Here is a 22242-nt window from a genome sequence, read left to right as displayed (position 1 = left end):
TGGATAGTGCGTCAGACTGGGATGCCGAGGAACCAGGTTCAAGACCCTGAGGTCACCAGCTTGAGCACCGGTTCATCTGGTTTGAACAAAAGCTCACCAGCTTGGACCCAAGGTTGCTGGCTCGAGCAAGGGGTTCCTCGGTCTGCTGAAGGCCCGTGGTCAAGGCACATATGTGGAAGTCCCTGGTTCTATTCCATGGCCAGAGCACACAGGAGAGGTGCTCATCTACTTCTCCACCTTTCCCCCTCTCCTTTCTCTCTATCTCTCTCTTCCCCTCCCACAGCCAAGGCTCCCATTGGAGCAAACTTGGCCTGAGTGCTGAGGACAGTTCCATAGCCTCCGCCTTAGATGCTAAAATGGCTCCAATTGCAGCAGAGCAACACCCCAGAGGGGCCGAGCATCTCCCCTGGTGGGCATGCTGGGCAGATCCCAGTCAGGCATATATGGGAGTCTGTCTCCCTGCCCCCCACTTCTCACTTCAGAAAAATTAAAAAATTTTTAAAAATGAACAAGGCCCTGGCCGGTTGGCTCAGTGGTAGAGCATTTGCCTGGCATGTGGATATCCTGGGTTTGATTCCAGTCAGGACACACAGGAGAAGCGACCATTCCCCTCCCCCTTCTCTCCCTTCCTCTCCTGCAGCCATGGCTCAATTGGTTCAAGTGCATCAGCCCCAGGCACTGATGATGACTCTGTGGAGCCTCTACTTCAGGTCCTAAAAATAGCTCGGTTGCAAGCATGGCTCCAGATGGGTGGAGCAACAGCCCCAGATGGGGGTTGCTGGGTGGATCCCAGTGGGGGCACATACAGGAGTCTATCTCCCCTTCTCTTACTTGAGAAAGAAAGAAAAAACAAAGATGAACAAATGGCCCTGGCCAGTTGGCTCAGTGGATAGACTATAGAGTATTGGCCAGGAATGTAGACCCAATTAGGGCACACATGAGGCATGACCATCTGCTTCTCTTCCCCTCCCTCTACCCTTTCTCTCTTACCCACCCACACCCAGTGGCTTGATTGGTTCGAGCATTGAACCCTGGCACTGAAGATAGCTCAGTTGGTCTGAGTGCATCAACCTTGGGTGCTAAAAATTGCTTGGTTGATCAAGCATCGACCCCAGACAGGGGTCGCCAGGTGGGCCCCAGTCTGAGTGCATGCAGGAGTCTCTCTCTCTCTCTGTCTCCCCTCTGTTCATTAAAAAGTAGTAATAATTCACACATGAATGAAAATGGAAAAATGGCCAACACCTGATTTCAGTCCCTATTTTCCACCTGCAATACTTAGGTTCATTTTGACCCCATGGGGAAAAACAAATAGTGTTTGACATGCAGAACTACCAGTAAGATGAAGAAGAGGGAAAAAAATTTTTTTTAAAGAATGAAATATTGGCCCTGGCCGGTTGGCACAGTGGTAGAGCGTCGGCCTGGTGTGCAGGAGTCCCGGGTTCGATTCTCGGCCAGGGCACACAGGAGAAGCACCCCTCTGCTTCTCCACCCCTCTCCCTCTCCTTCCTCTCTGTCTCTCTCTTCCCCTCCGCAGCCAAGGCTCCACTGGAGCAAAGTTTGCCCTGGCCCTGAGGATGGCTCCATGGCCTCTGCCTCAGGCGCTAGAATGGCTCTGATTTCGGCAGAGCATCGCCCCCTGGTGGGCATGCTGGGTGGATCCCGGTTGGGTGCATGCGGGAGTCTTTCTGACTGCCTCCCCGTTTCCAACTTTGGAAAAATACAAAAAAAAAAAAAAAAAAAAAAAAGAATGAAATATTGGGCCCTGGTCAGTTGGTTTAGTGTAGGGGTCTCAAACTAATCCACGGGCTTACTTAATTTTATCCAAAATATTTTGAACTTCGTGGATTAGTCTGCGGGCCGCACAAAATTGTTCGGCAGGCCGCGAGTTTGAGACCCCTGGTTTAGTGGTAGAGCATTGGTCTGGCATGTGTATGTTCCAGGTTCGATTCCCAGTCAGGACACAAAAAAAAGGTATCCATCTGCTTCTCTACCCCTTCCCCATCTCACTTCTATCTCTCTTTCCCCCTCCTGCAGCCATGGCTCAAAGGGAGTGAGTTGGCCCCTAGTGCTGAGGATGGCTCCATGGCCTCACCTCAGGCGCTAAAAAATGGCTCTGGTTGCAATGGAGCAGGGGCCCCAGATGGGCGGAGTATCTCCCCCTAATGTGCTTGCCTGGTGGATCCCGATCAGGGCACATGCAGGAGTCTATCTCTGTCTCCCCTCCTCTCACTGAATTAAAAAAAAAAAAAAAAAAAAAAAAAAAAAGAATGAAATGTTTCCTATCACAATGGATTCTTAAGCACATTCTTTATGTATGCAGTGTGCTAGCTGGAGGTCTTTTGTTATAATTGTTTAACATTTGGCATGGGTGGCACACATGTTGGTGTCTTCAAAACGGCTAACGAGATATGCCTCCTGCGAAGCACCATTAGCTGCACTCTGGAAGCACAGACCTGTTTTGAAATCTTGAACAATTTCTCACACCAGACTTTGGAAAGGAAGTTTGTGAATCAGAAGGTCAATGGACTTCTGATAACATCTAATTTCATGGAGTGCCTTGGTACCTGGCCTGTAATGGGGAGGTTTCTTCATTCCTCCAGTAGAGGGCAGACTCTTGTGAGCAGCTTTGGTAGCCAGTTACTGCCTCAGTGCTTTACCATCAGTCAATTGGTGGGCAGTCTGCTTAGTATGAGCCATGCTGGTATAAACCAGCAGTTTTCAACCATTTTCTCCTCATGGCATACATAAGTTGATGACTAAAATTCTGCAGCACAGCAAAAAATACATTTTTGGCAGAACTGACTTAAAAAATAGGTATAATTTTGATTCATTCATACCGGACAGCTATTGTTATCTTGGCTGGTGTCATTTTTTTTTACTTGACAGTCTAAGAGAAAAGAGATCAGTGCCCCTGACTAAATATTCAGGTATTGTATGTTTTTAAAATGCTTGTGGCACACCAGTTGAAAATCGCTGGTTTAGAGACCTCCTTACTTACCCCCTTTCCTCTCGGCTAGAACTCTGCAAGCTAGAGGCAGAACAAGCATTAGAAAGTGACAACCTATAGAATATTTTAAAACATTTTTATATAGCACATGTTTTGCATTTTGGAGCTATTTTATCCTTTATAACTGATTTGGTACTTTTTTTTTTTTCATTTCAGATTTTAGTCAAGTTCCTTATGTCTTCCCCTGAAATTGCTTCCCTCTCATGGGGGCAAATGAAAGTACAAGGCTCTACTAAAACCTATAAGGACTGCAAAGTGTGGCCAGGGGGAAGTCGGGCTTGGGATTGGAGAGAAACAGGAACTGAGGTAAGCTATTAGTGTTTGATTGACACTGAATAAGATTGACCAAGTGATTTTCAATCTCCTAAGCTATAATGACCAGTAGAAAGTAACTCACTTTCTCTCGTTCCCTCACTCCCTTCCTCTCCTTGAGATATAATTGAAGTGTGCAATTCAGTGGAGTCTTTCTTTTTTTTTTTTCCTTTTTATATTTTTCTGAAGCTGGAAACGGGGAGGCAGTCAGACAGACTCCCGCATGCGCCTGACCAGGATCCACCCGGCATGCCCACCAGGGGGCGATGCTCTGCCCATCTGGGGTGTCACTCTGCTGCAACCAGAGCCATTCTAGCACCTGAGGCAGAGGCCATGGAGCCATCCTCAGCGCCCGGGCCAACTTTGCTCCAATGGAGCCTCGGCTGCAGGAGAGGAAGAGAGAGACAGAGAGAAAGGAAAGGGGGAGGGATGGAGAAGCAGATGGGCGCTTCTTCTGTGTGCCCTGGCCGGGAATCGAAACCAGGACTCCTGCACGCCAGGCCGACGCTCTACCATTGAGCCAACCGGCCAGAGCCCTTCAGTGGAGTCTTTATTATCATAAACTTGTGTGACAGTTACCACTTCTAACTCCAGAATATACTATCACCCCAAAAGGAATCCCCATAACCATTAGCAGTAACTGCCTATTCTTCCCCTCTCCCAACTACTAATCTACTTTCTATTGCTGTAGCTGTAGCTGTGTCTATTCTAGACATTCTATATAAATGGAATTATTCAATTCTCTCAATATACCTAGGATTAGAAAGCCTGTTTCATATGATAACTCTATGTTTAACCTTTTGAGGAATTGCCAGACTGCTTTCCACAGCAACTCCACCATTTTATATCTTAGATCTTAGGAATGTTTACCATTTTCAATTTTTCTAAATCTCTCCACACCAACACTTATTATTGTTTGTTTTGTTTTTATTATACCCATCTAGTGGGTGTGAAGTCTCACTGTGGTTTGAATTTGCATTTCCCTTGTACTGCTCTTCCTCCAGTATTCTCAGTGTGGAATGTCCAAGGTAGAGTGTCTGTTCCATGAGGGGAGTTTGGGAGAAACAAGGGAGCCCCTACCTCTCAACCACACTCAGTTGGGACTTAGCCCCACAAAAGACAGCTGGGGGCAGGACATGGAAGAATAAAGTCCTGTTCCTCCCAGGAAGAAATCTTCTCAGCTGGGAGATGAGAAGAGAAATAGCCCTATGTTCTTGGCTATAACAGTCTGGAGGGAAGTCTTCACCTCATTGATCTGGGAGTGGGGAGTGAGGCAGCAGGCTTTCCTTATTTTTTTTTATTTAGAAATTAAATTTAATGGAGTGACATTGATCAATAAGAGTATATAGGTTTCAGGTAAACATTTCTATAACATTTGAACTGTTGATTGTGTTGTGTGCCCATCACCCAAAGTCAAATCATTTTCTATCACTATTTTTGTCCCTCTTTACTCCCTCCCTCCTGTCCCCCGCCCCCAGTAACCACTTCACTTTTATCTATGTCCATGAGTCTGTTTTACAACCTACCCATGTGTGAAATCATATAGTTCTTAGCTTTTTCCGATTTACTTATTTCACTTAGTATAATGTTCTCAAGGTTCATACATATTGTTGTAAATGGCAAGAAAACATCATTTCTTACGGCTGAGTAGTATTCCATTGTATATATGTACTATATCTTCTTTATCCAGTCCCCTTTATCAAGGGACTTTCATTGTTTTCAGTGCCTTGAATACTGCAACGAACATGGGGGTGCATGTGTCTTTGCATACCAATGTTTTCAAGTTTTTAGGTAGATACCTAGTAGATGGGTTGCTGAGTCATATGGTAATTCTGTTATTAATTTTTTGAGGAACCACCATACTTTCTTCCATAATGGCTATACCAGTTTACATTCCCACTGACAATGAATGAGGGTTTCTTTTTCTCCACAGTCTCTCCAACACTTGTTATTTCCTGTCTTGTTGATTAATAGCCAATCTAACAGATGTGAAGTGGTATCTCATTGTAGTTTTGATTTTCATTTCTCTAATAGCTAGTGAAGATGAGTGTCTTTTCATATATCTATTTGTTGTAGTCTTTCTTTAAATAACACTATCTCATCTTTTCTATCAAATATTTATAGATTTTTTTTTGTGAGTGAGAGAGACAGAGAGAGGGACAGACAGACAGGAAGAAGAGATGAGAAGCATCAAAATTTTGTTGCAGCACCTTAGTTGTTCATTGATTGCTTTCTCATTTGTGCCTTGATGGGGGGGGGTTATAGCCAAGACAGTGACCCCTTACTCAAGCCAGCGACCTTGGGCTCAAGCCAGCGACTTTGGGCTTGAAGCCAGTGACCTTTGGGCTCAAGCCAGTAATATGAGGTCGTGTCTATGATCCCATGCTCAATCCAGCAAACACCCACCCCACCCCCACCCCCTGCTCAAGCTGGTGAGCCCACGCTGAAGCCAGTGAACTTGAGGTTTCGAACTTGGATCCTCTGCATCCCAGTCCCACACTCTTTCCACTGTGCCACCTCCTGGTCAGGGTATAGATATTCTTTATTAGATGTTTCCTCAGTTGCTGTTTGCTCTTATGATCATATCCAAAGCCTTTGAATGATGTTCTTTTTTTTTTTCTTCTTTTTATTGTTGTTAACAATTGGTTCGTTTTGGTTTCTTTTAATAATTTTTACCTAAGAGCATCTTCATACTCTAATGACAAAAAGTTGATTCTATCTGGGTCAGGTGTCTCAGTTTGTCAGAGCATTGTCCCAATACACCAAGGTTGCAGGTTCAATCCCCAATCAGGGCACATTCAAGGATCAACCAATAGGTCTGTGGGTGAGTGGATGAGTGGGTCAGGTTTTTTCTCTCTCTCTCTAATCAATAAATAATTTTTTTAAGTGAATCCTTCAGGATTTTTTTATTTTATAGCTATTTTTAAATTTTTTATTCATTAACTTCTAGATAGAGAGGAAGGAAGAGAGAAAGAGAGAGACAGAAACATCAATCTGTTTCTGTATGTACCCTGACCAGGGATTGAACTTGAAACCCTTACATATCAATACAACACTCTAACTAACTGAGCAACCGGCCAGGATGATCCTTCAGTTTTGAAGGCTAGTGTTTATGGATATAGAATTCCTGTTACAGTTATTTTCTTCTTTTCTTTTTTTACAGATTTTTTTTTTTTTTTTTTTTTGTATTTTTCTGAAGCTGGAAACAGGGATAGACAGACAGACTCCCACATGCGCCCGACCGGGATCCACCCGGCACGCCCACCAGGGGGCTATGCTCTGCCCACCAGGGGGTGATGCTCTGCCCCTCCGGGGCGTCGCTCTGTCCCGACCAGAGCCACTCTAACGCCTGGGGCAGAGGCCAAGGAGCCATCCCCAGCGCCCGGGCCATCTTTGCTCCAATGGAGCCTCGCTGTGGGAGGGGAAGAGAGAGACAGAGAGGAAGGAGAGGGGGAGGGGTGGAGAAGCAGATGGGCGCTTCTCCTGTGTGCCCTGGCCGGGAATCGAATCCGGGACTTCTGCACACCAGGCCGACGCTCTACCACTGAGCCAACCGGCCAGGGCTACAGATTTTTATTTATTGATTTTTAGAGAGGAGGGAGAAGGAGAAGGCAAGAAGCATCAACTCATGGTTGCTTCACTTTAGTTGTGCATTGATTGTTTCTGATATGTGCCTTGACTGGGCAGCATTCTAGGTCCATGCCCTATCCGCTGCACCACCACAGGTCAGGTGACTGATTTTTTTATTTTTATTTATTTTTTAGCATGTTGAATATGTTATTCCACTGTTCTTTGGCCTCATTGTTTACGGATTAGACTGATTAGAAATCTAATGTCATTCTCATAAAGGTCCCTTGGAATTAACAAATTGCTTCTCTCTTGCAGATTTCGAAACTCTCTCTTTGTCTTTTACTTTGGACAGTTTGACTGTGATATGTCTATGTGTGGCTTTTTTTGGTTCATCCTATTTGGAATACGTGCATTGAGCTTCATGGATGTGCACATTATTGTTTTGTCATTAAATTTAGGAAGTTTCCAGCCAATATTTCTTCAAATATTTTTCTGCCCCTTTTCTCTCTCTCCTCTCTTTAATTTCCATTATGAGTATAATGATGGGTTTTATGCTGTTCCACAGGTCTCTGAGACTCTGTTAATCATCTTCGTTCTTATTTCTTTCCTTTTTCTCAGGTTAGATCATCTCAATTGACCTATTTTTCAGATTTGCTGGTTATTACTTGCTGTTGAGCCCCTTTAGTAAAATTTTTATTTTAGTTACTGTACTTTTCGACTCCACTTCTATTTGTTTTTTTAAAATAATTTCTATCTCTTCATTGATATTCTTTATTTGGTAAGATACTGCTCTCAGGCCCTGGCCGGTTGGCTCGGCGGTAGAGCGTCGGCCTGGCGTGCGGGGGACCCGGGTTCGATTCCCGGCCAGGGCACATAGGAGAAGCGCCCATTTGCTTCTCCACCCCCCCCCCCTCCTTCCTCTCTGTCTCTCTCTTCCCCTCCCGCAGCCGAGGCTCCATTGGAGCAAAGATGGCCTGGGCACTGGGGATGGCTCCTTGGCCTCTGCCCCAGGCGCTGGAGTGGCTCTGGTCGCGGCAGAGCGGCGCCCCAAAGGGGCAGAGCATCGCCCCCTGGTGGGCAGAGCGTCGCCTCTGGTGGGCGTGCCGGGTGGATCCTGGTCGGGCGCATGCGGGAGTCTGTCTGACTGTCTCTCCCCGTTTCCGGCTTCAGAGAAATACAAAAAAAAAAAAAAAAAAAAAGATACTGCTCTCATATCTTCCTTTAGTTCTTTGGGTATGGTTTTTTAAACAATAATTGGACAGAGGTTTTCTTACCTTCCTGAAATTAATAGGTGGTTTTTGTTTAGGGGTTTTATTTATTTTATTTTTTATTTTTATTTTATTTTTTTACAGAGACAGAGCAACAGTCAGAGAGAGGGATAGATAGGGACAGACAGGAACGCAGAGAGATGAGAAGCATCAATCATCAGATTTTCGTTGTGGCACTTTAGTTGTTCATTGATTGCTTTCTCATATGTGCCTTGACCATGGGGCTACAGTAGACAGAGTGACCCCTTGCTCAAGCCAGCAACCCTGGGTCCAAGCTGGTGAGCTTTGCTCAAACCAGATGAGCCCGCGCTCAAGCTGATGACCTCGGGGTCTTGAACCTGGGTCCTCCACATCCCAGTCTGACGCTCTATCCACTGCGCCACCGCCTGGTCAGGCTTTTTTTTATTTTTTTACAGTGTGGAGTACACAGTCAACACTCAGCCAGGCAGTTTAAAACTGCTGCTTCTTGCTTATGCAAAGCCTCAAGTTTAGCCCGAGTTATGATTTTATGGCTTCCTTATATCATTCCTGAGCTTGTGTACAACCCTAGAGATGCATATAGTACATATGGCTTTTTCAATATCAAGATTCGTAAAAGATCTTTTCAAAGCCCCTATGGTCATATCATTTTCCAGTTTTTCCTTTTAAATTTGTTGTCTAACCCCTGTATGCCTATTTTCCACTATTATCTACTGCTTCAGGCAGCTGTACTGTTAAACAGTTTTCTCTGACTTTTTTCAAACTTCTCTGTGGGTAGAGAGGAGGCAGTTTGCAATGGCAAGCTCCAGGTCAGATAAAATAAAAACAGATTGAGTAGGGTCTTCCAGGTCAAATAATGACAGTTCTCTGGGAATGTGGATTTGAAGGAATTTTAATCCATTATTTACTGTGATTGCAGGTTATTGTTTTTCAAGGCTACCACAGAACTGAGAATGGTGTGGATTGGAATAGGGCAAGTAAAAACTGCATGTAGCCCACATTTTAGTCATTTTTCTTTAATAAACACACCATGAATTTCTGGGAAACTTGGTTAATTTCCATATGCAGAAAAAGTTGATTCTATTTTTGCCAGTATTCTCATTGCTTTTCTGGAGGAGATGATTTACAGATAGTCTTAATAAACATTTTTATTGACATCACTCAGATTCATACTTTTTGAGTGGTGTGCTAGATGTGGCTTTCACTGGCTCATGAGAACTGATCCTTAATTTTTCAGGAATTTTTTTTTCATTGAGAGTAGGGGAGGTAGACAGACTCCCACATATGCTTTAATCGGGATCCACCCAGCAACCCCCGTCTGGGGCCAGTGCTCAAATCAACCGAACTGTCCACTCGGACCAACCGAGTTATCCTCAGCACCCAGGGCTGATAATCAAACCAATCAAGCCACTGGCTGTGAGAGGAGAAGAGAGAGAGAAGGGGAGAGGAAGGGGAAGAGAAGCAAATGGTATGATCACTTCTCATGTATGCCCAGGAATTGAACCCAGGATTTCTGCACGGCTGGTAGACACTCTATCCATTCAGCCAACTGGCCAGGGCCCATCCTCATATAATCTTTTTTTTTCTTACATTATATATTTTTTTCATTATTATTAATTTTAATGGGGTGACATTGATAAATCAGGGTACATATGTTCAGAGAAAACATCTCCAGGTTATTTTGACATTTGATTATGTTGCATACCTCTCACCCAAAGTCAAATTGTCTTCCGTCACCATCACCTTCTATCTGGTTTTCTTTGTGCCCCTCCCCACCCCCAGATCCTCATATAATCTTAACAGAGTCTAAAGTTCTTGTCCTCACCTCAAAAGACTTTTCTCTCATCACTTCCCTTCCATCTTACATGTTATTGTTATCCAATAACTTAGTTTCTTCAAAACTAGATTTTTTTTTTTTTTGTATTTTTCCGAAGCTGGAAACGGGGAGGCAGTCAGACAGACTCCTGCATGCACCCAACCGGGATTCACCCAGTATGCCCACCAGGGGGCGATGCTCTGCCCATCTGGGGCATCACTCTGTTGCAACCAGAGCCATTCTAGTGCCTGAGGCAGAGACCATAGAGCTATCCTCAGTGCCCGGGCCAACTCTGCTCCAATGGAGCCTTGGATGCGGGAGGGGAAGAGAAAGACAGGGAGGAAGGAGAGGGGGAGGGGTGGAGAAGCAGATGGGCACTTCTCTTGTGTGCCCTGGCCGGGAATCAAACCTGGGACTCCTGCACGCCAGGCTGACGCTCTACCACTGAGCCAACCGGCCAGGGCCTAAAACATTTTTTTCTTTTTTTTTTTTTTAGAGAGAAAGAGAAGCATTAGTTCTATTTAGTTATGTCATTTATTGCTTCTTATATGTGCCCTGACCTGGAATCAAACTGGCAACCTTGGGGTCAAACTGGTGCCCTCTGGTCAAGCCAGCGACCCCAGGCTCAAGCCTGTGACCCTGGGATTGAATCAGGGTGGTACTCGAGCCACTATACCAATGGCCAGGGCAGGAACTATTACATTTTAGCTGAGTAACCTTAACTTATTTAGCTTCACTATGCTTCAGTTTAATCATGTATGAAAGGAGAATACTAATGTCTGTTTGTCATGAGTTGATGAAAAACTAACACATGGGTTGGGAAGAATCAATTTTAAAAATGTATGCAACTTGCCTTGCTCATACAAAAATTTATTCTTTTCTTTCTGTCAGTTAGTATTTCTCCGTGTGATTCATGGATCTCTTGCATTGGAATCACCTAAAGTGCTTGTTTAAAATGCAGGTTCTGTGTCTCCCTCACTTTCCCCACCTACTGAATAGACTCCATGGGGTGGGGTTTGGAGAATGATGTACTTCATGAGGTTGCTTTGAATGCCAAATGTGTCCATCTACCACAGTGCCTGTCACATAGTAGATACTTGATTAATTTTCTTCTCTTCCTGAGTTCCCTAGCACAATGCCTAGGACATAATAATGCTCAAGACTGTTAGTCCCCCCCCCCAATATTACTATAGAAATCACAAAATTGCTTCTTTGCTTACTATGAAAAGGACTAAAATTTTTTTTTAATTTTTTATTTAAAATTTTAATTTATTGTTAACATGGATTCAAGTGTCCCACTAAATATAATACCCAAACAGTGTACCCCTCACCAGCGTACAGAGTCCAGTCCCACTGACTTCCTCCCCTGCTTCCTTCTGGGATTTGCTGTCAAAAGGACTGAATCACTTCTTTAAAAAGAGTCTTAGACAAGCTGCGGGCTTCAGTGTAGACATGGCCATGTCCAAAAACCACACCATGCACAATCAGTCCCAAAAATGGTGCAGCAAAATCGCAAGATACAAATCTCTCAAGGAGGTAGACCCCAAGTTCCTGAAGAACATGTACTTTTCCAAAAAACACAACAAGAAGGGCCTGAAGAAGATGCAGACCAACAACGCCAAGGCCATGAGTGCACATGCCAAGGTTATCAAGGCTCGCATAAAGCCTAAGAAGGTCAAGCCCAAGATCACAAAGGGTGACAGCTGCAAGCTCAATCAGTATGCCTACATTGCTCACCCCAAGCTTGGGAAATGTGCTTATTCCTACATCACAAAGGGTCTCGGGCTCTGCTGGCTAAAGTGCAAGGCCAAGGCTCAAACCACACTGTGGTTGCAGCTCAGGCTTAGATTTCCAAAGGTGCCCAGGCCCCCACAAAGGCTCCAGTGTAGAGATCTCTATCTGCCAGGGTGAGGAAAGGACTGGGCTGCAGTCTGCTAAGGGCTGGTGTCCTCCTGTGCTGTTTGTATAAATAAATCTTAGGTAGGAACTGTCAGTCAAAAAAAAAAAAAGCCTTAGAAATTAAACACTCTTTGTAGATCAGTGCTGCTTAATACTCAATCCTTGAAATAAGTGCCTGAGAGTGTTTAGGGAGTTATTTCTTGGGAGTACTTGCCACGAACCAGGGCAGCTAGTAATTTCAGGTCCTGAGTGGGAATGGCGTGGAATTAAGAAAATAGACTTAAAGAGAAATAGGATGGGATCAGGAGGCCTCTGCAAGCTGCTGGCAAGAACAGAGCACATCTCCACGCCTAACCCTACTTTATTTATAGAGCAGAGAGAGTCATTAGCAAATCAATGATACTGAGCATATTTCCAAGGCAACCCAAGAATTCTACCAAGTGCAGAAAACCCCCACCATACATAACATCTTAACTTCACAAAACAAAAAATTGCCTCCAGTCTTTCTAAGGAACAGTGGGGATAGGACGAGTATAAACAATCCAGCACCACAGCTAACATGAAGGTGTGGGGAAAAAAACAGCCTTTAGCAACTTCACTAAGCAAGCTTACTGCCAATTCCCCACACCTCTGTCCGCCAAAAAATATAAGCTGTAAAGGCCCTGTTGGCTTTCGATCCTAACAAGTACTATATTTGTTTATGCCATCAACTAATGGAGATTTTATCTCATTATTCTTTATGCTCTAAATATATAGTAGTATAGTTCAGCTTTTTTTTTTTTTTTTTTTTAGCAACAATTTTTTCATCACGCTCTCAGAGGAAATTCTCAGTGGTCTTAGTGATGTAAACTAATCAGCATTTATTATCAGGCTTGTAGATCCAACTGGAGCAGCTCTACTTCAAGCTGCAGTCGGCAGCTTGGCTGGGTGGGCTCTGCTCTCTCTGCTTCTAATCCTCCTTGGACCACCAAGCTAGCCAGGATCTGTTCTTCTTATGGTGATGTGTGAAGTTCACAAGCATAAGCCTCACTGAACAAGTACATTTCAAGGCTTTGCTCATCCCAGGTTCACCAGCATTAATGGGGCATAGAAGTATATTCTGCCCACAGTAAAATAGCAGGAGGAGTGAATATTTGCTGAACAATCATCCAAACTATCAAAATGGTCAGTTGCATGTTGGACATCTGCATGGAGATGTTCTGTGGGCAACTTAAACTCAACATATCCAAAGCTGACTTTATTTCCTTTCCCTACCTCCCCACCTCCCAGATATCCAGGTACTCTCTTGTGTTCCTTGTCTCCATTAATGGTATCACTATCCACAGTCACAGTCAAGTGAAAGAGAAACCGAAGAGACAATTTTTATTTCTCCATTTTTCTCCCCTGCCACTTCTAATAAAGTACATTTGTTGATTCCTCCTGAGCAAAGCCTTTCAAATTTACTTACTCCTGCTCCTCAGCTCTCTCACCTGGACAATGGCATTGATCTCCTACCTGGTTCTGCTGCCTCTTATTCTACTTGTTTCATATATGTCTTCTGTTATCATTTTTAAAAGATAAAGTGGGTCATGTCTGCTCTGCATAGAAAAACTCAACAGCATTTCATAGACTTCAAAATTAAATGGGGCCCTGGCTGGTTGGTTCTGTGGTAGAGCGTCAGCCTGACTTGTGGAAGTCCTGGGTTCAATTCCCAGCCAGGGCACACAGGAGAAGCGTCCATCTGCTTCTCCACCCTTCCCCCTCTCCTTTCTCTTTATCTCTTTTCCCCTCCCTCAGCCAAGGCTTCATTGGAGCAAAGTTGACCTGGGTGCTGAGGATGGCTCCATGGCCTCCACCTCAGATGCTAGAATGGCTCCAGTTGCAATGGAGCAATGGCCCAGATAGGCAGAGCATCGCTCCCTAGTGGGCATGCCAGCTGGATCCCATTTGGGTGCATGCAGGAGTCTGTCTCTATGCCTCCCTGCTTCTCACTTCATAAAACTACAAAAAAAGCCCCCCAAAATTAAATGGGATGTGCACGTTCTTTTTTTTTTTTTTAATTCATTTTAGAGAGGCGAGGGAGAGACAGAGAGAGAGAGAGAGAGAGAGAGGAGAGACAGAGAGAGAGAAGGGGGAGAGGAGCTGGAAGCATCAACTCCCATATGTGCCTTGACCAGGCAAGCCCAGGGTTTTGAACCGGCGACCTCAGCATTTCCAGGTCGACGCTTTATCCACTGCGCCACCACAGGTCAGGCGCACGTTCTTTTTTTTTATGATACAGTTCCAAATTATCCTTTTATTCTCAGCTCCTATATTTCATAACGTGCATCTGAAGACCTAGCTATTCCATACCAAATAACCAAATACTCACTGCCTTCCAGACTTAGCATGGTCTTTCCTTCAGTACCCTGTCGTTCCTTTGCTAAAACATTTCCTTTACTTGCAATGATATGTTTCCCTTTATACCTATTGAAATCTTATATATCCTTCAGTTCCTAGCTTTTGTATTATCTCCTCTATGAAGCACTTCCTCATAATCCTTGTGAGAATTAGCTGCTTATTCCTTTCTCAGTATTTCTATAATACTTGCTACCTCTATTATAGCACTTAGCACAGATCAACTGTATTATAATGAATGTTTATTGATCTGCTTTCCTCACTAAGTGGTGAACTTCTCAAGGGCAAGGACTTTGCATTTTTTCCAGTGCCTATAAAGTAGGAAGGAGTTCAATGTATTTTTGGTGCATTGAATTTTTCATTGTAAATGTCATTAAACAAACTTTTAAAAGATCTTTTGTGCCCTGGCCGGCTGGCTCAGCGGTAGAGTATCGGCCTGGCGTGTGGAAATCCTGGGTTCGATTCTTGGTTAGGGCACACAGGAAAAGCACCCATCTGCTTCTTTCTTTTTTTTTATTGATTGATTTTTAGATAGAGGGGAGAGAGAGAGAGAAAAAGGAGGGGAAGCAGGAAGCATCAACTTATAGTAGTTGCTTCCCGATGTGCCAGGCAAGCCCAGGGCCCCAAACCGGCAACCTCAGCGTTCCCAGGTGAAGCTTCATCCACTGCGCCACCACAGGTCAGGTCCATCTGCTTCTTTACCCTTCCTCCCTCCTTCCTCTCTGTCTCTCTCTTCCCCTCCAGCTATCAAGGCTCTATTGGAGCAAAGTTGGCCCCAGGCGCTGAGGACCGCACCACGGCCTCCTCCGCCTCAGGTGCTAGAATGGTTTGGGCAGCAATGGAGCAACACCCTAGATGGGCAGAGCACCCCCCTGGGGGGCATGTCGGGTGGATCCCAGTCGGGTGCATGCGGGAGTCTGTCTGGCTGCCTCCCTGCTTTTAACTTTGGAAAAAGATAAAGAAATAAAAAAGAAAAAAAAATCTTTTGTGACAACATTTCTTCTGAGGTAGGTTAATGTTGTGATTTTTTTTTATTAGTTTAAAAGGAGAAAGGGCAGGCTTTATAGTGATTACAGAATGAAAATATCAAGAAAATTTATTGTTGCCTGACCTGTGGTGGCTCAGTAGAAAAAGCGCTGACCTGGAACTCTGAGGTTGCCAGTTTGAGACCCTAGGCTTGCCCAGTCAAGGCACATATGGGAGCTGATGCTTCCTGCCACTCCCGCTTCTCTCTCTCTCTCTCTCTCTCCCTCTCCCCCCCTAAAGTGAATAAAATCTTAAAAAAATAAAAGAAAATTTATTGTCTTTCAATGTCCTTGAAATAATAATTACTACTACCGCCCAAATTTTTACCCATTAATAAACAACTACTCAAAATAGCTGTTCCAGGTCACATAATATTTTTTGGAACCAAGTTTTGAACCTGAGTCTTACTCTAAAACCCATACTTTTCTACTGTTTCATACTGTCTTCACTCATTTCTATCCTAAAGCAATAACTGTCTTATTGGAGAAGGGTCTTCTATGTGGAAACATACATACATCATTCATTTATATATCCTTTTGTTAGGCTGAAAGGGGTCAATATGGAAAATATAAGACGTGTAAAATTAAAAGAAAGTCATACTAGCCCTGGCTGATTAGCTCAGTCGGTTAGAGCATCCTCAAGAAACACCAAGTTTGCAGGTTCAATCCCAGGTTAGAGCACATACAGGAAGTGACCAATGAATGCACAACTAAGTGGAACAACAGATGAATGTTTCTCTCTCTCTCTCTCTTTTGGTCTCTCCTTCTCTGTGTCTCTAAGATCAATCAATAAAACAACAACAAGAAGCCAAACCAATAAGCAACCACCAAAGAGAACTAAAAGGCATGTGAAAACTTTATCCAACTTTTAATTTTGAAAAAAGGTTAAAGTTAAAACACAACTATATGAGTAGTATGGTAAATATCCATATACCCTTTATCTACTTCCTCAAGTTGTTCACATTTTATTATATTTGTTTTCTCTCTCTAGAAAACACACACTCATACTCACACACACATTCACACACTTCTGCCGCAATTGAATAAGAGTAAATGGCAGCCTGACCTGTGGTGGCACAGTGGATAAAGCGTCGACCTGGAATGCTGAGGTCGCCAGTTCAAAACCCTGGGCTTGCCTGGACAAAGTACATATGGGAGTTGATGCTTCCTGCTCCTCCCTCCCCCTTCTCTCTCTCTCTCTCCTCTCTAAAAAAATTAATAAAAGTAAAAAAAAAAAAAAAAAGGAGTAAATGGCAGATCAGATTCCAGCCTTTCTTTCCTAAAGACATAGCCATTCTTATACATACACAGCTACATTATCATTGATACAAAAATATTATCTTATTAATATACAGTCTATCTTCAAATTTCCCCGAAGTTCCAAAACTATCCTAACTTATAACTACTGTTGGTTTTGTGGTTTTATTTTTACATATAACATAGGCAATAGGTTTAAAGAACAGTTCTCACGGAGTTGTACTGTCAATCAGACTAGAGGTTCTTGGGCCCAGACAGTGCTACTTAAGGAAAGATGGATGAGCTGTTTCTAACCCTTTCTGCTTTTGTATTTGTTTGCTTTTGCTTTTGTTTATATTCATTTTCTAAACGTGGTTGATGTGGACAGCCTATATTGAACTCTTCTGTGTTGAACCTCTCACTCTTTTTTTTTTTACTTTTGAAAAATTTTGAACTTATTTAACAGATTGGGGCAAAAACAGAAGAAAATTTTCAGGTGATTGAGTAAGGAAATATATATATGTATACTAACCTCTATCTATTTATCTATCTATTCAATACTTGTGTTCTGTCACCTTTGTTTGTCTCTCTGTGACACTTTCTCTTTCAATAATTATTTTGAGTGAGTCATTTGAAAGTAAATTCTAGACTTATCTACCATGACACTTGAACCGTAAATACTTCAGCATGTATCTACTAAAACAAAGGCATTCTGCTATATATAATCACAATTTTCCACACATGTTGACATGTTAAATAACATTGTAAGAAAGTTGAGATTGAGCCTGACCTGTGGTGACACAGTAGATAAAGCACTGTCCTGGAATGCTGAGGTTGCCGGTTCATTACCCTAGGCTTGCCCAGTCAAGGCACAAATGAGAAGCAACTATGAAGCAACTAGGAGTTGATTCTTTCTGTTCCTCTCTCTCTCTCTTCTCTAAAATAAATAAATAAAATCTTTTTTTTTAAGTCAACATTGAAATAACATTATATAACATCTACTCCATAGTCAAATTACCATTGTTCCATTAAAATAATGTGTTATAGCTGGCTTACCTTTCCGATCCAAGATTCAATCAAGATATATGCATTTTGTTGTCTTTTTTTCCTTTTTTTTTTTTTTCACTTTTCTGAAGCTGGAAACAGGGAGAGACAGTCAGACAGACTCCCGCATGCGCCCGACCGGGATCCACCCGGCACGCCCACCAGGGGGCGACGCTCTGCCCACCAGGGGGCGATGCTCTGCCCATCCTGGGCGTCGCCATGTTGCGACCCTCCTGGGTGTCGCCATGTTGCGACCAGAGCCACTCTAGCGCCTGGGGCAGAGGCCACAGAGCCATCCCCAGCGCCCAGGCCATCTTTGCTCCAATGGAGCCTTGGCTGCGGGAGGGGAAGAGAGAGACAGAGAGGAAGGCGCGTCGGAGGGGTGGAGAAGCAAATGGGCGCTTCTCCTATGTGCCCTGGCCGGGAATTGAACCCGGGTCCTCCGCACGCTAGGCCGACGCTCTACCGCTGAGCCAACCGGCCAGGGCTTTTTCCCTTTTTTTTAATGTTCTATTTATTGATCATAGAGAGAGAAAAGGGAAGGAATGGGAAGTATCAACTCGCAGTAGTTGCTTCTGTTATGTGCCTTGACTGGGCAAGCTGGGGGTTTCAAACTGGCGACCTCAGCAGTCCAGGTCAACTACTGCACCACCACAGGTCAGGCATGTTTCTTTTTCCTTTTCCTTTTTACCTTTTTTTTTTAAGTGAGAGAGAGACAGACCGGCATGGAGAGAGATGAGAAGTGTCAACTTGTAGTTGCAGCACTTTTAATTGTTCATTGATTGCTTCTTATATGTGCCTTGACGGGGGGCGGAGGAGCTCCAGCCGAGTCAGTGACCCCTTGCTCAAGCCAGTGATCTTGGGTTCAAGCCAGCAATCTTTGGGCTCAAGCCAGCAACTGTGGGATCATGCTGATGACCCCACACTCAAGCCAGCGAGCCCGAACTCAAGCTGCTGGGCCTATGCTCAAGCCGGCGACCTCGTGGTTCTGAAACTGGGTCCTCTGTATCCTAGGTCTATACTCTACCTACTGCACCATCACCAGTGAGGCTGTTGTCATGTTTTTTATTTCTTAACCTAAAACTAGTTCTCCCCATTTTTTTCTCTTTTATGACACAGATAATTTTGAAGTGTCTGAACCAATTGTTTTGTCAAATATTCACAATTCAGATTTATTTGATTTTCTTCTATCATGATTAGATTCAAATTCATCTTTTTTGGCAAGAATACGTTTGCCATTGCCAAGACAGGCGATTATGTCTTCAGTGCACTATATGTGGAGGCACATAAAGTCAGTAAGTTTCATCACTTGGTTAAGGTGGTATCCACCAGATTTCTCCATTATGAAGGTACATGTTCCCATTTGTAATCAGTAAGTAATCTCTAGAGTAATAATTTGAAATTTTGTGATTATCTTGTTCCCCAGCAAGCTTTTCATCCAGTGGTTTTAGCATTAACTATTTTGCTTGAATTTATTATTACATTAGTGGTTGCAAAAAGGTGATTTTTATAATTCTATCATTTCTTTTACATTCGTTAGCTAAATTCTTTTTTTTTATTTTCTTTTTTACAGAGACAGAGAGAGAGAATCAGAGAGAGGGATAGACAAGGACAGACAGGAACAGAGAAAGATGAGAAGCATCAATCATCAGTTTTTCGTTGTGACACCTTAATTGTTCATTGATTGCTTTCTCATATGTGTCTTAACCGTGGGCCTTCAGCAGACTAAGTAACCCCTTGCTCGAGCCAGCGACCTTGGGTCCAAGCTGGTGAGCTTTTGCTCAAACCAGATGAGCCCGCGCTCAAACTGGTGACCTCAGGGTCTCGGACTCCGACGCTCTATCCACTGTACCACCGCCTGGTCAAGCCATTAGCTAGATTCTTCTGTGAAGAAGAGCTTTCCTTCTGACACCATTTTTATTATCACTATGGGCCCATGTTTTATTTTGTTATTGTTGTTGTTTATTTTATTGATGAGAGAGAGAGAGAGAGAGAGAGAGAGAGAGAGAGAGAAACATCCATCTGTTCCTGTATGTGCCCCGACTGGGGATTGAACTGGCAACCTTTGTGTTTTGGGAGAAAGCTTTAACCAAGCAAGCTATTCAGCCAGGGCTCATGTTTTCTTTTTTAATTTAATATGTGCTATGTCTGAATGTGTGTGTCTTCCCTCAAAATTCATATGTTGAAATTCTAACACCTAAAGACGATGGTATGAGGAGGCGGGGCCTCTGAGAGGTGCTTAAGGCATGAGGGTGGAGCCCTCATTATGAGCTTAGTGCATTAGAGAAGAGACTTAAAATTTAAGATCCCTTCTACCCTGTGAGGGAACAGTTAAAAGGTGCACGCTATTAACCAGGAAGAGGGCCCTCACCAGACTCGGCCTTCTGGTACCTTGATCTTGGACTTCCAGCCTCTAGAGCTGTGAGAAATAAATTTTTGTTGTTTTATAAGCTACCCAGTTTATGGTAGTTTGTTATAGCAGCCTAAAGAGAATAAGAAAATGTTTTACTCTGTTAACATTATTAATACTTTTTTAGGTTTAAATTGTCCCAAATTTAGCCAGTGTCCTTGTGACATGTTCCCATCAGGTTTTTACCACTGCATTGCTTTATAGCATAGCAAGATATATTTTTCCTGGGTTCAGCCATTTCTTCAAGGAATCCTGGTTCCTTTCAGTGGGAAATGGTATCTAGAAACCAAGAACTGGGTATTAGACGGGCTCGTTACTACTGAGAAGTTACTACATCTAAGCCCTTTCAGTATACAGAGCCAGAAAATGTGTGTGTATAATGAGTTCATAATAATACCTCCACAGCACCAGACTTCTTCCTCTGCTATTCCACCATAAGCATTTGAATGGTGGGAATGGGTTGTAGCCATGCAATAATTCTAACTTGATGGAAGGGAAAAGAAAAGAAAACCTCATGCCCAATTTTCAAGATTCTAACCTAGATGTGGCATCATTTTTTGTGCTGATATTCCATTGAGTTTTTATTGGCGTTGGCATAGTCACATGTTCCACGCTTAGCTGCACGGGAGAATAGAAAATGTAGTCTAGCTGAGTAACCAGAAAAGGGGCAGAATGGATTTTAAAAGAATTAGAAATCTGCCTGACCTATGGTGGCACAGTGGATAAAGTGTCAACCTGGAAACACTGAGGTTGCCAGTTCAAAACCCTAGCTTGTCTGGTCAAGGCACATATGAGAGTTGATGCTTCCTGCTCCTCCCCCTTCTCTCTCTCTCTCTCTCTTTCTCTCTCTCTCCCCCCTAAAATGAATAAATAAATAAATAAAAATTAAAAAAATAAATAAAGTTATAAAAGAATTAAAAATCTGCTAATGGACTTTTGGAAAGGATTTCTACTCTTTTAAACTAATAAAGCAGCACATTACTAGACCACACATCTATTTTTAATAATTTGATAATTTTATTGTATAAAATCTGTTTCCTTTATAATCTTATACATTTTCTTTTAAGCTTTTAAAAACTTTATTTTGAAAAGGGGGTCATAAGCTTCACCAGGCTGATTGCCATAGTGGCCTGTGGCACAGAAAAGAACACCCACCAGATTTCTGCACTGGTAAAGGCGGGAAGATCTTTGAGAGGCTGTTAACTCCGGCAAGGGATAAAGAGAATGTGACTTGGGCAGTGCCCACAAGGGACAGATTCCAGAGGTCCTTTAACCTTCACTCACAATCTGCTTTTATCAGCAACACATCCAGATAACAGTATTGCTGCTAACCATTTATGCTCACTTCTTTTTGGCAGAAGGAAATGCTTCCTTGAAAGTGTAATTTAGGCCTGACCTGTGGTGGTGCAGTGGATAAAGCGTCAACCTGGAAATGCTGTGGTCGCCGGTTCAAAACCCTGGTCAAGCCTGACCTGTGGTGGCGCAGTGGATAAAGCGTCGACCTGGAAATGCTGAGGTCGCCGGTTCAAAACCCTGGGCTTGCCTGGTCAAGGCACATATGGGAGTTGATGCTTCCAGCTTCTCCCCACCTTCTCTCTCTGTCTCTCTCTCTCTCCTCTCTAAAATGAATAAATAAAATTAAAAAAAAAAAAAAGAAAAAGAAAACCCTGGTCAAGGCACATATGGGAGTTGATGCTTCCAGCTCCTCTCTCTCTCTATCTCTCTCCCCCCCCAAAATGAATAAATAAAATAAAATAAAAATTTTTAAAAAAGTGTAATTTAGGAACATTTTCTTTTCAAATTTGATATAAAAGAGTGGGAAATGTTCAAATCATATAAGATGCCACCCTGTTGTTTAGCCGGCATAATAGGTAATAGGTGGACATTTCCCCACAATTAATAACTTTCCCCAAAGCCTGACCTGTGGTGGCGCAGTGGATAAAGCATCCACCTGGAATGCTGAGGTCACCGGTCCGCGCCCTGGTCTTGCCTGGTCAAGGCACATGTGGGAGTTGATGCTTCCTGCTCCTCCCCACTTTCTCTCTTGCTCTTTCTCTCTCTCTCTCCTCTCTAAAATGAGTAAGTAAAAATATTAAAAAAAAAAACTTTCCCCCAAAAAACACAATAAGCTTTTAAAACCTTACATCATGTGATATAAAGCCACTCTCTGTCTCTAAAATCAATAAAAAAAAAAAAAGAGGAATAGAATCAGACCGTAAGAGAAGAGAGTCTTAGTGGTTTGTCCTGAGGGGCTAGAGGAAGCAGAGGAGGAGCTGGTGGCAGGTTGAGGACGCCTCCGT

The 22242-nt window shown here is 43.3% G+C and overlaps 1 protein-coding gene across 7 annotated transcripts in view; it reads left to right on the top strand.

Annotated features, from left to right (window-relative positions):
• Positions 1–22242, top strand: part of AAMDC (adipogenesis associated Mth938 domain containing) — a 38534-nt gene that overhangs the window by 3568 nt on the left and 12724 nt on the right. For 6 of the 7 annotated variants that reach the window (XM_066249452.1, XM_066249431.1, XM_066249446.1 and 3 more), the window contains one exon: positions 3164–3313. In XM_066249452.1, coding sequence (XP_066105549.1) covers positions 3182–3313 — 132 coding nt within the window. In that variant the 5' untranslated portion in view covers positions 3164–3181. Of the gene's footprint in view, positions 1–3163; positions 3314–22242 lie in introns of those variants that run through there. The other variant, XM_066249471.1, reaches the window with a different exon arrangement.

The sequence above is a fragment of the Saccopteryx bilineata genome, chromosome 1, assembly GCF_036850765.1.
Source record: "Saccopteryx bilineata isolate mSacBil1 chromosome 1, mSacBil1_pri_phased_curated, whole genome shotgun sequence".
Classification (NCBI taxonomy): domain Eukaryota; kingdom Metazoa; phylum Chordata; class Mammalia; order Chiroptera; family Emballonuridae; genus Saccopteryx; species Saccopteryx bilineata.
This window is presented reverse-complemented; position numbering and strand designations above follow the sequence as displayed.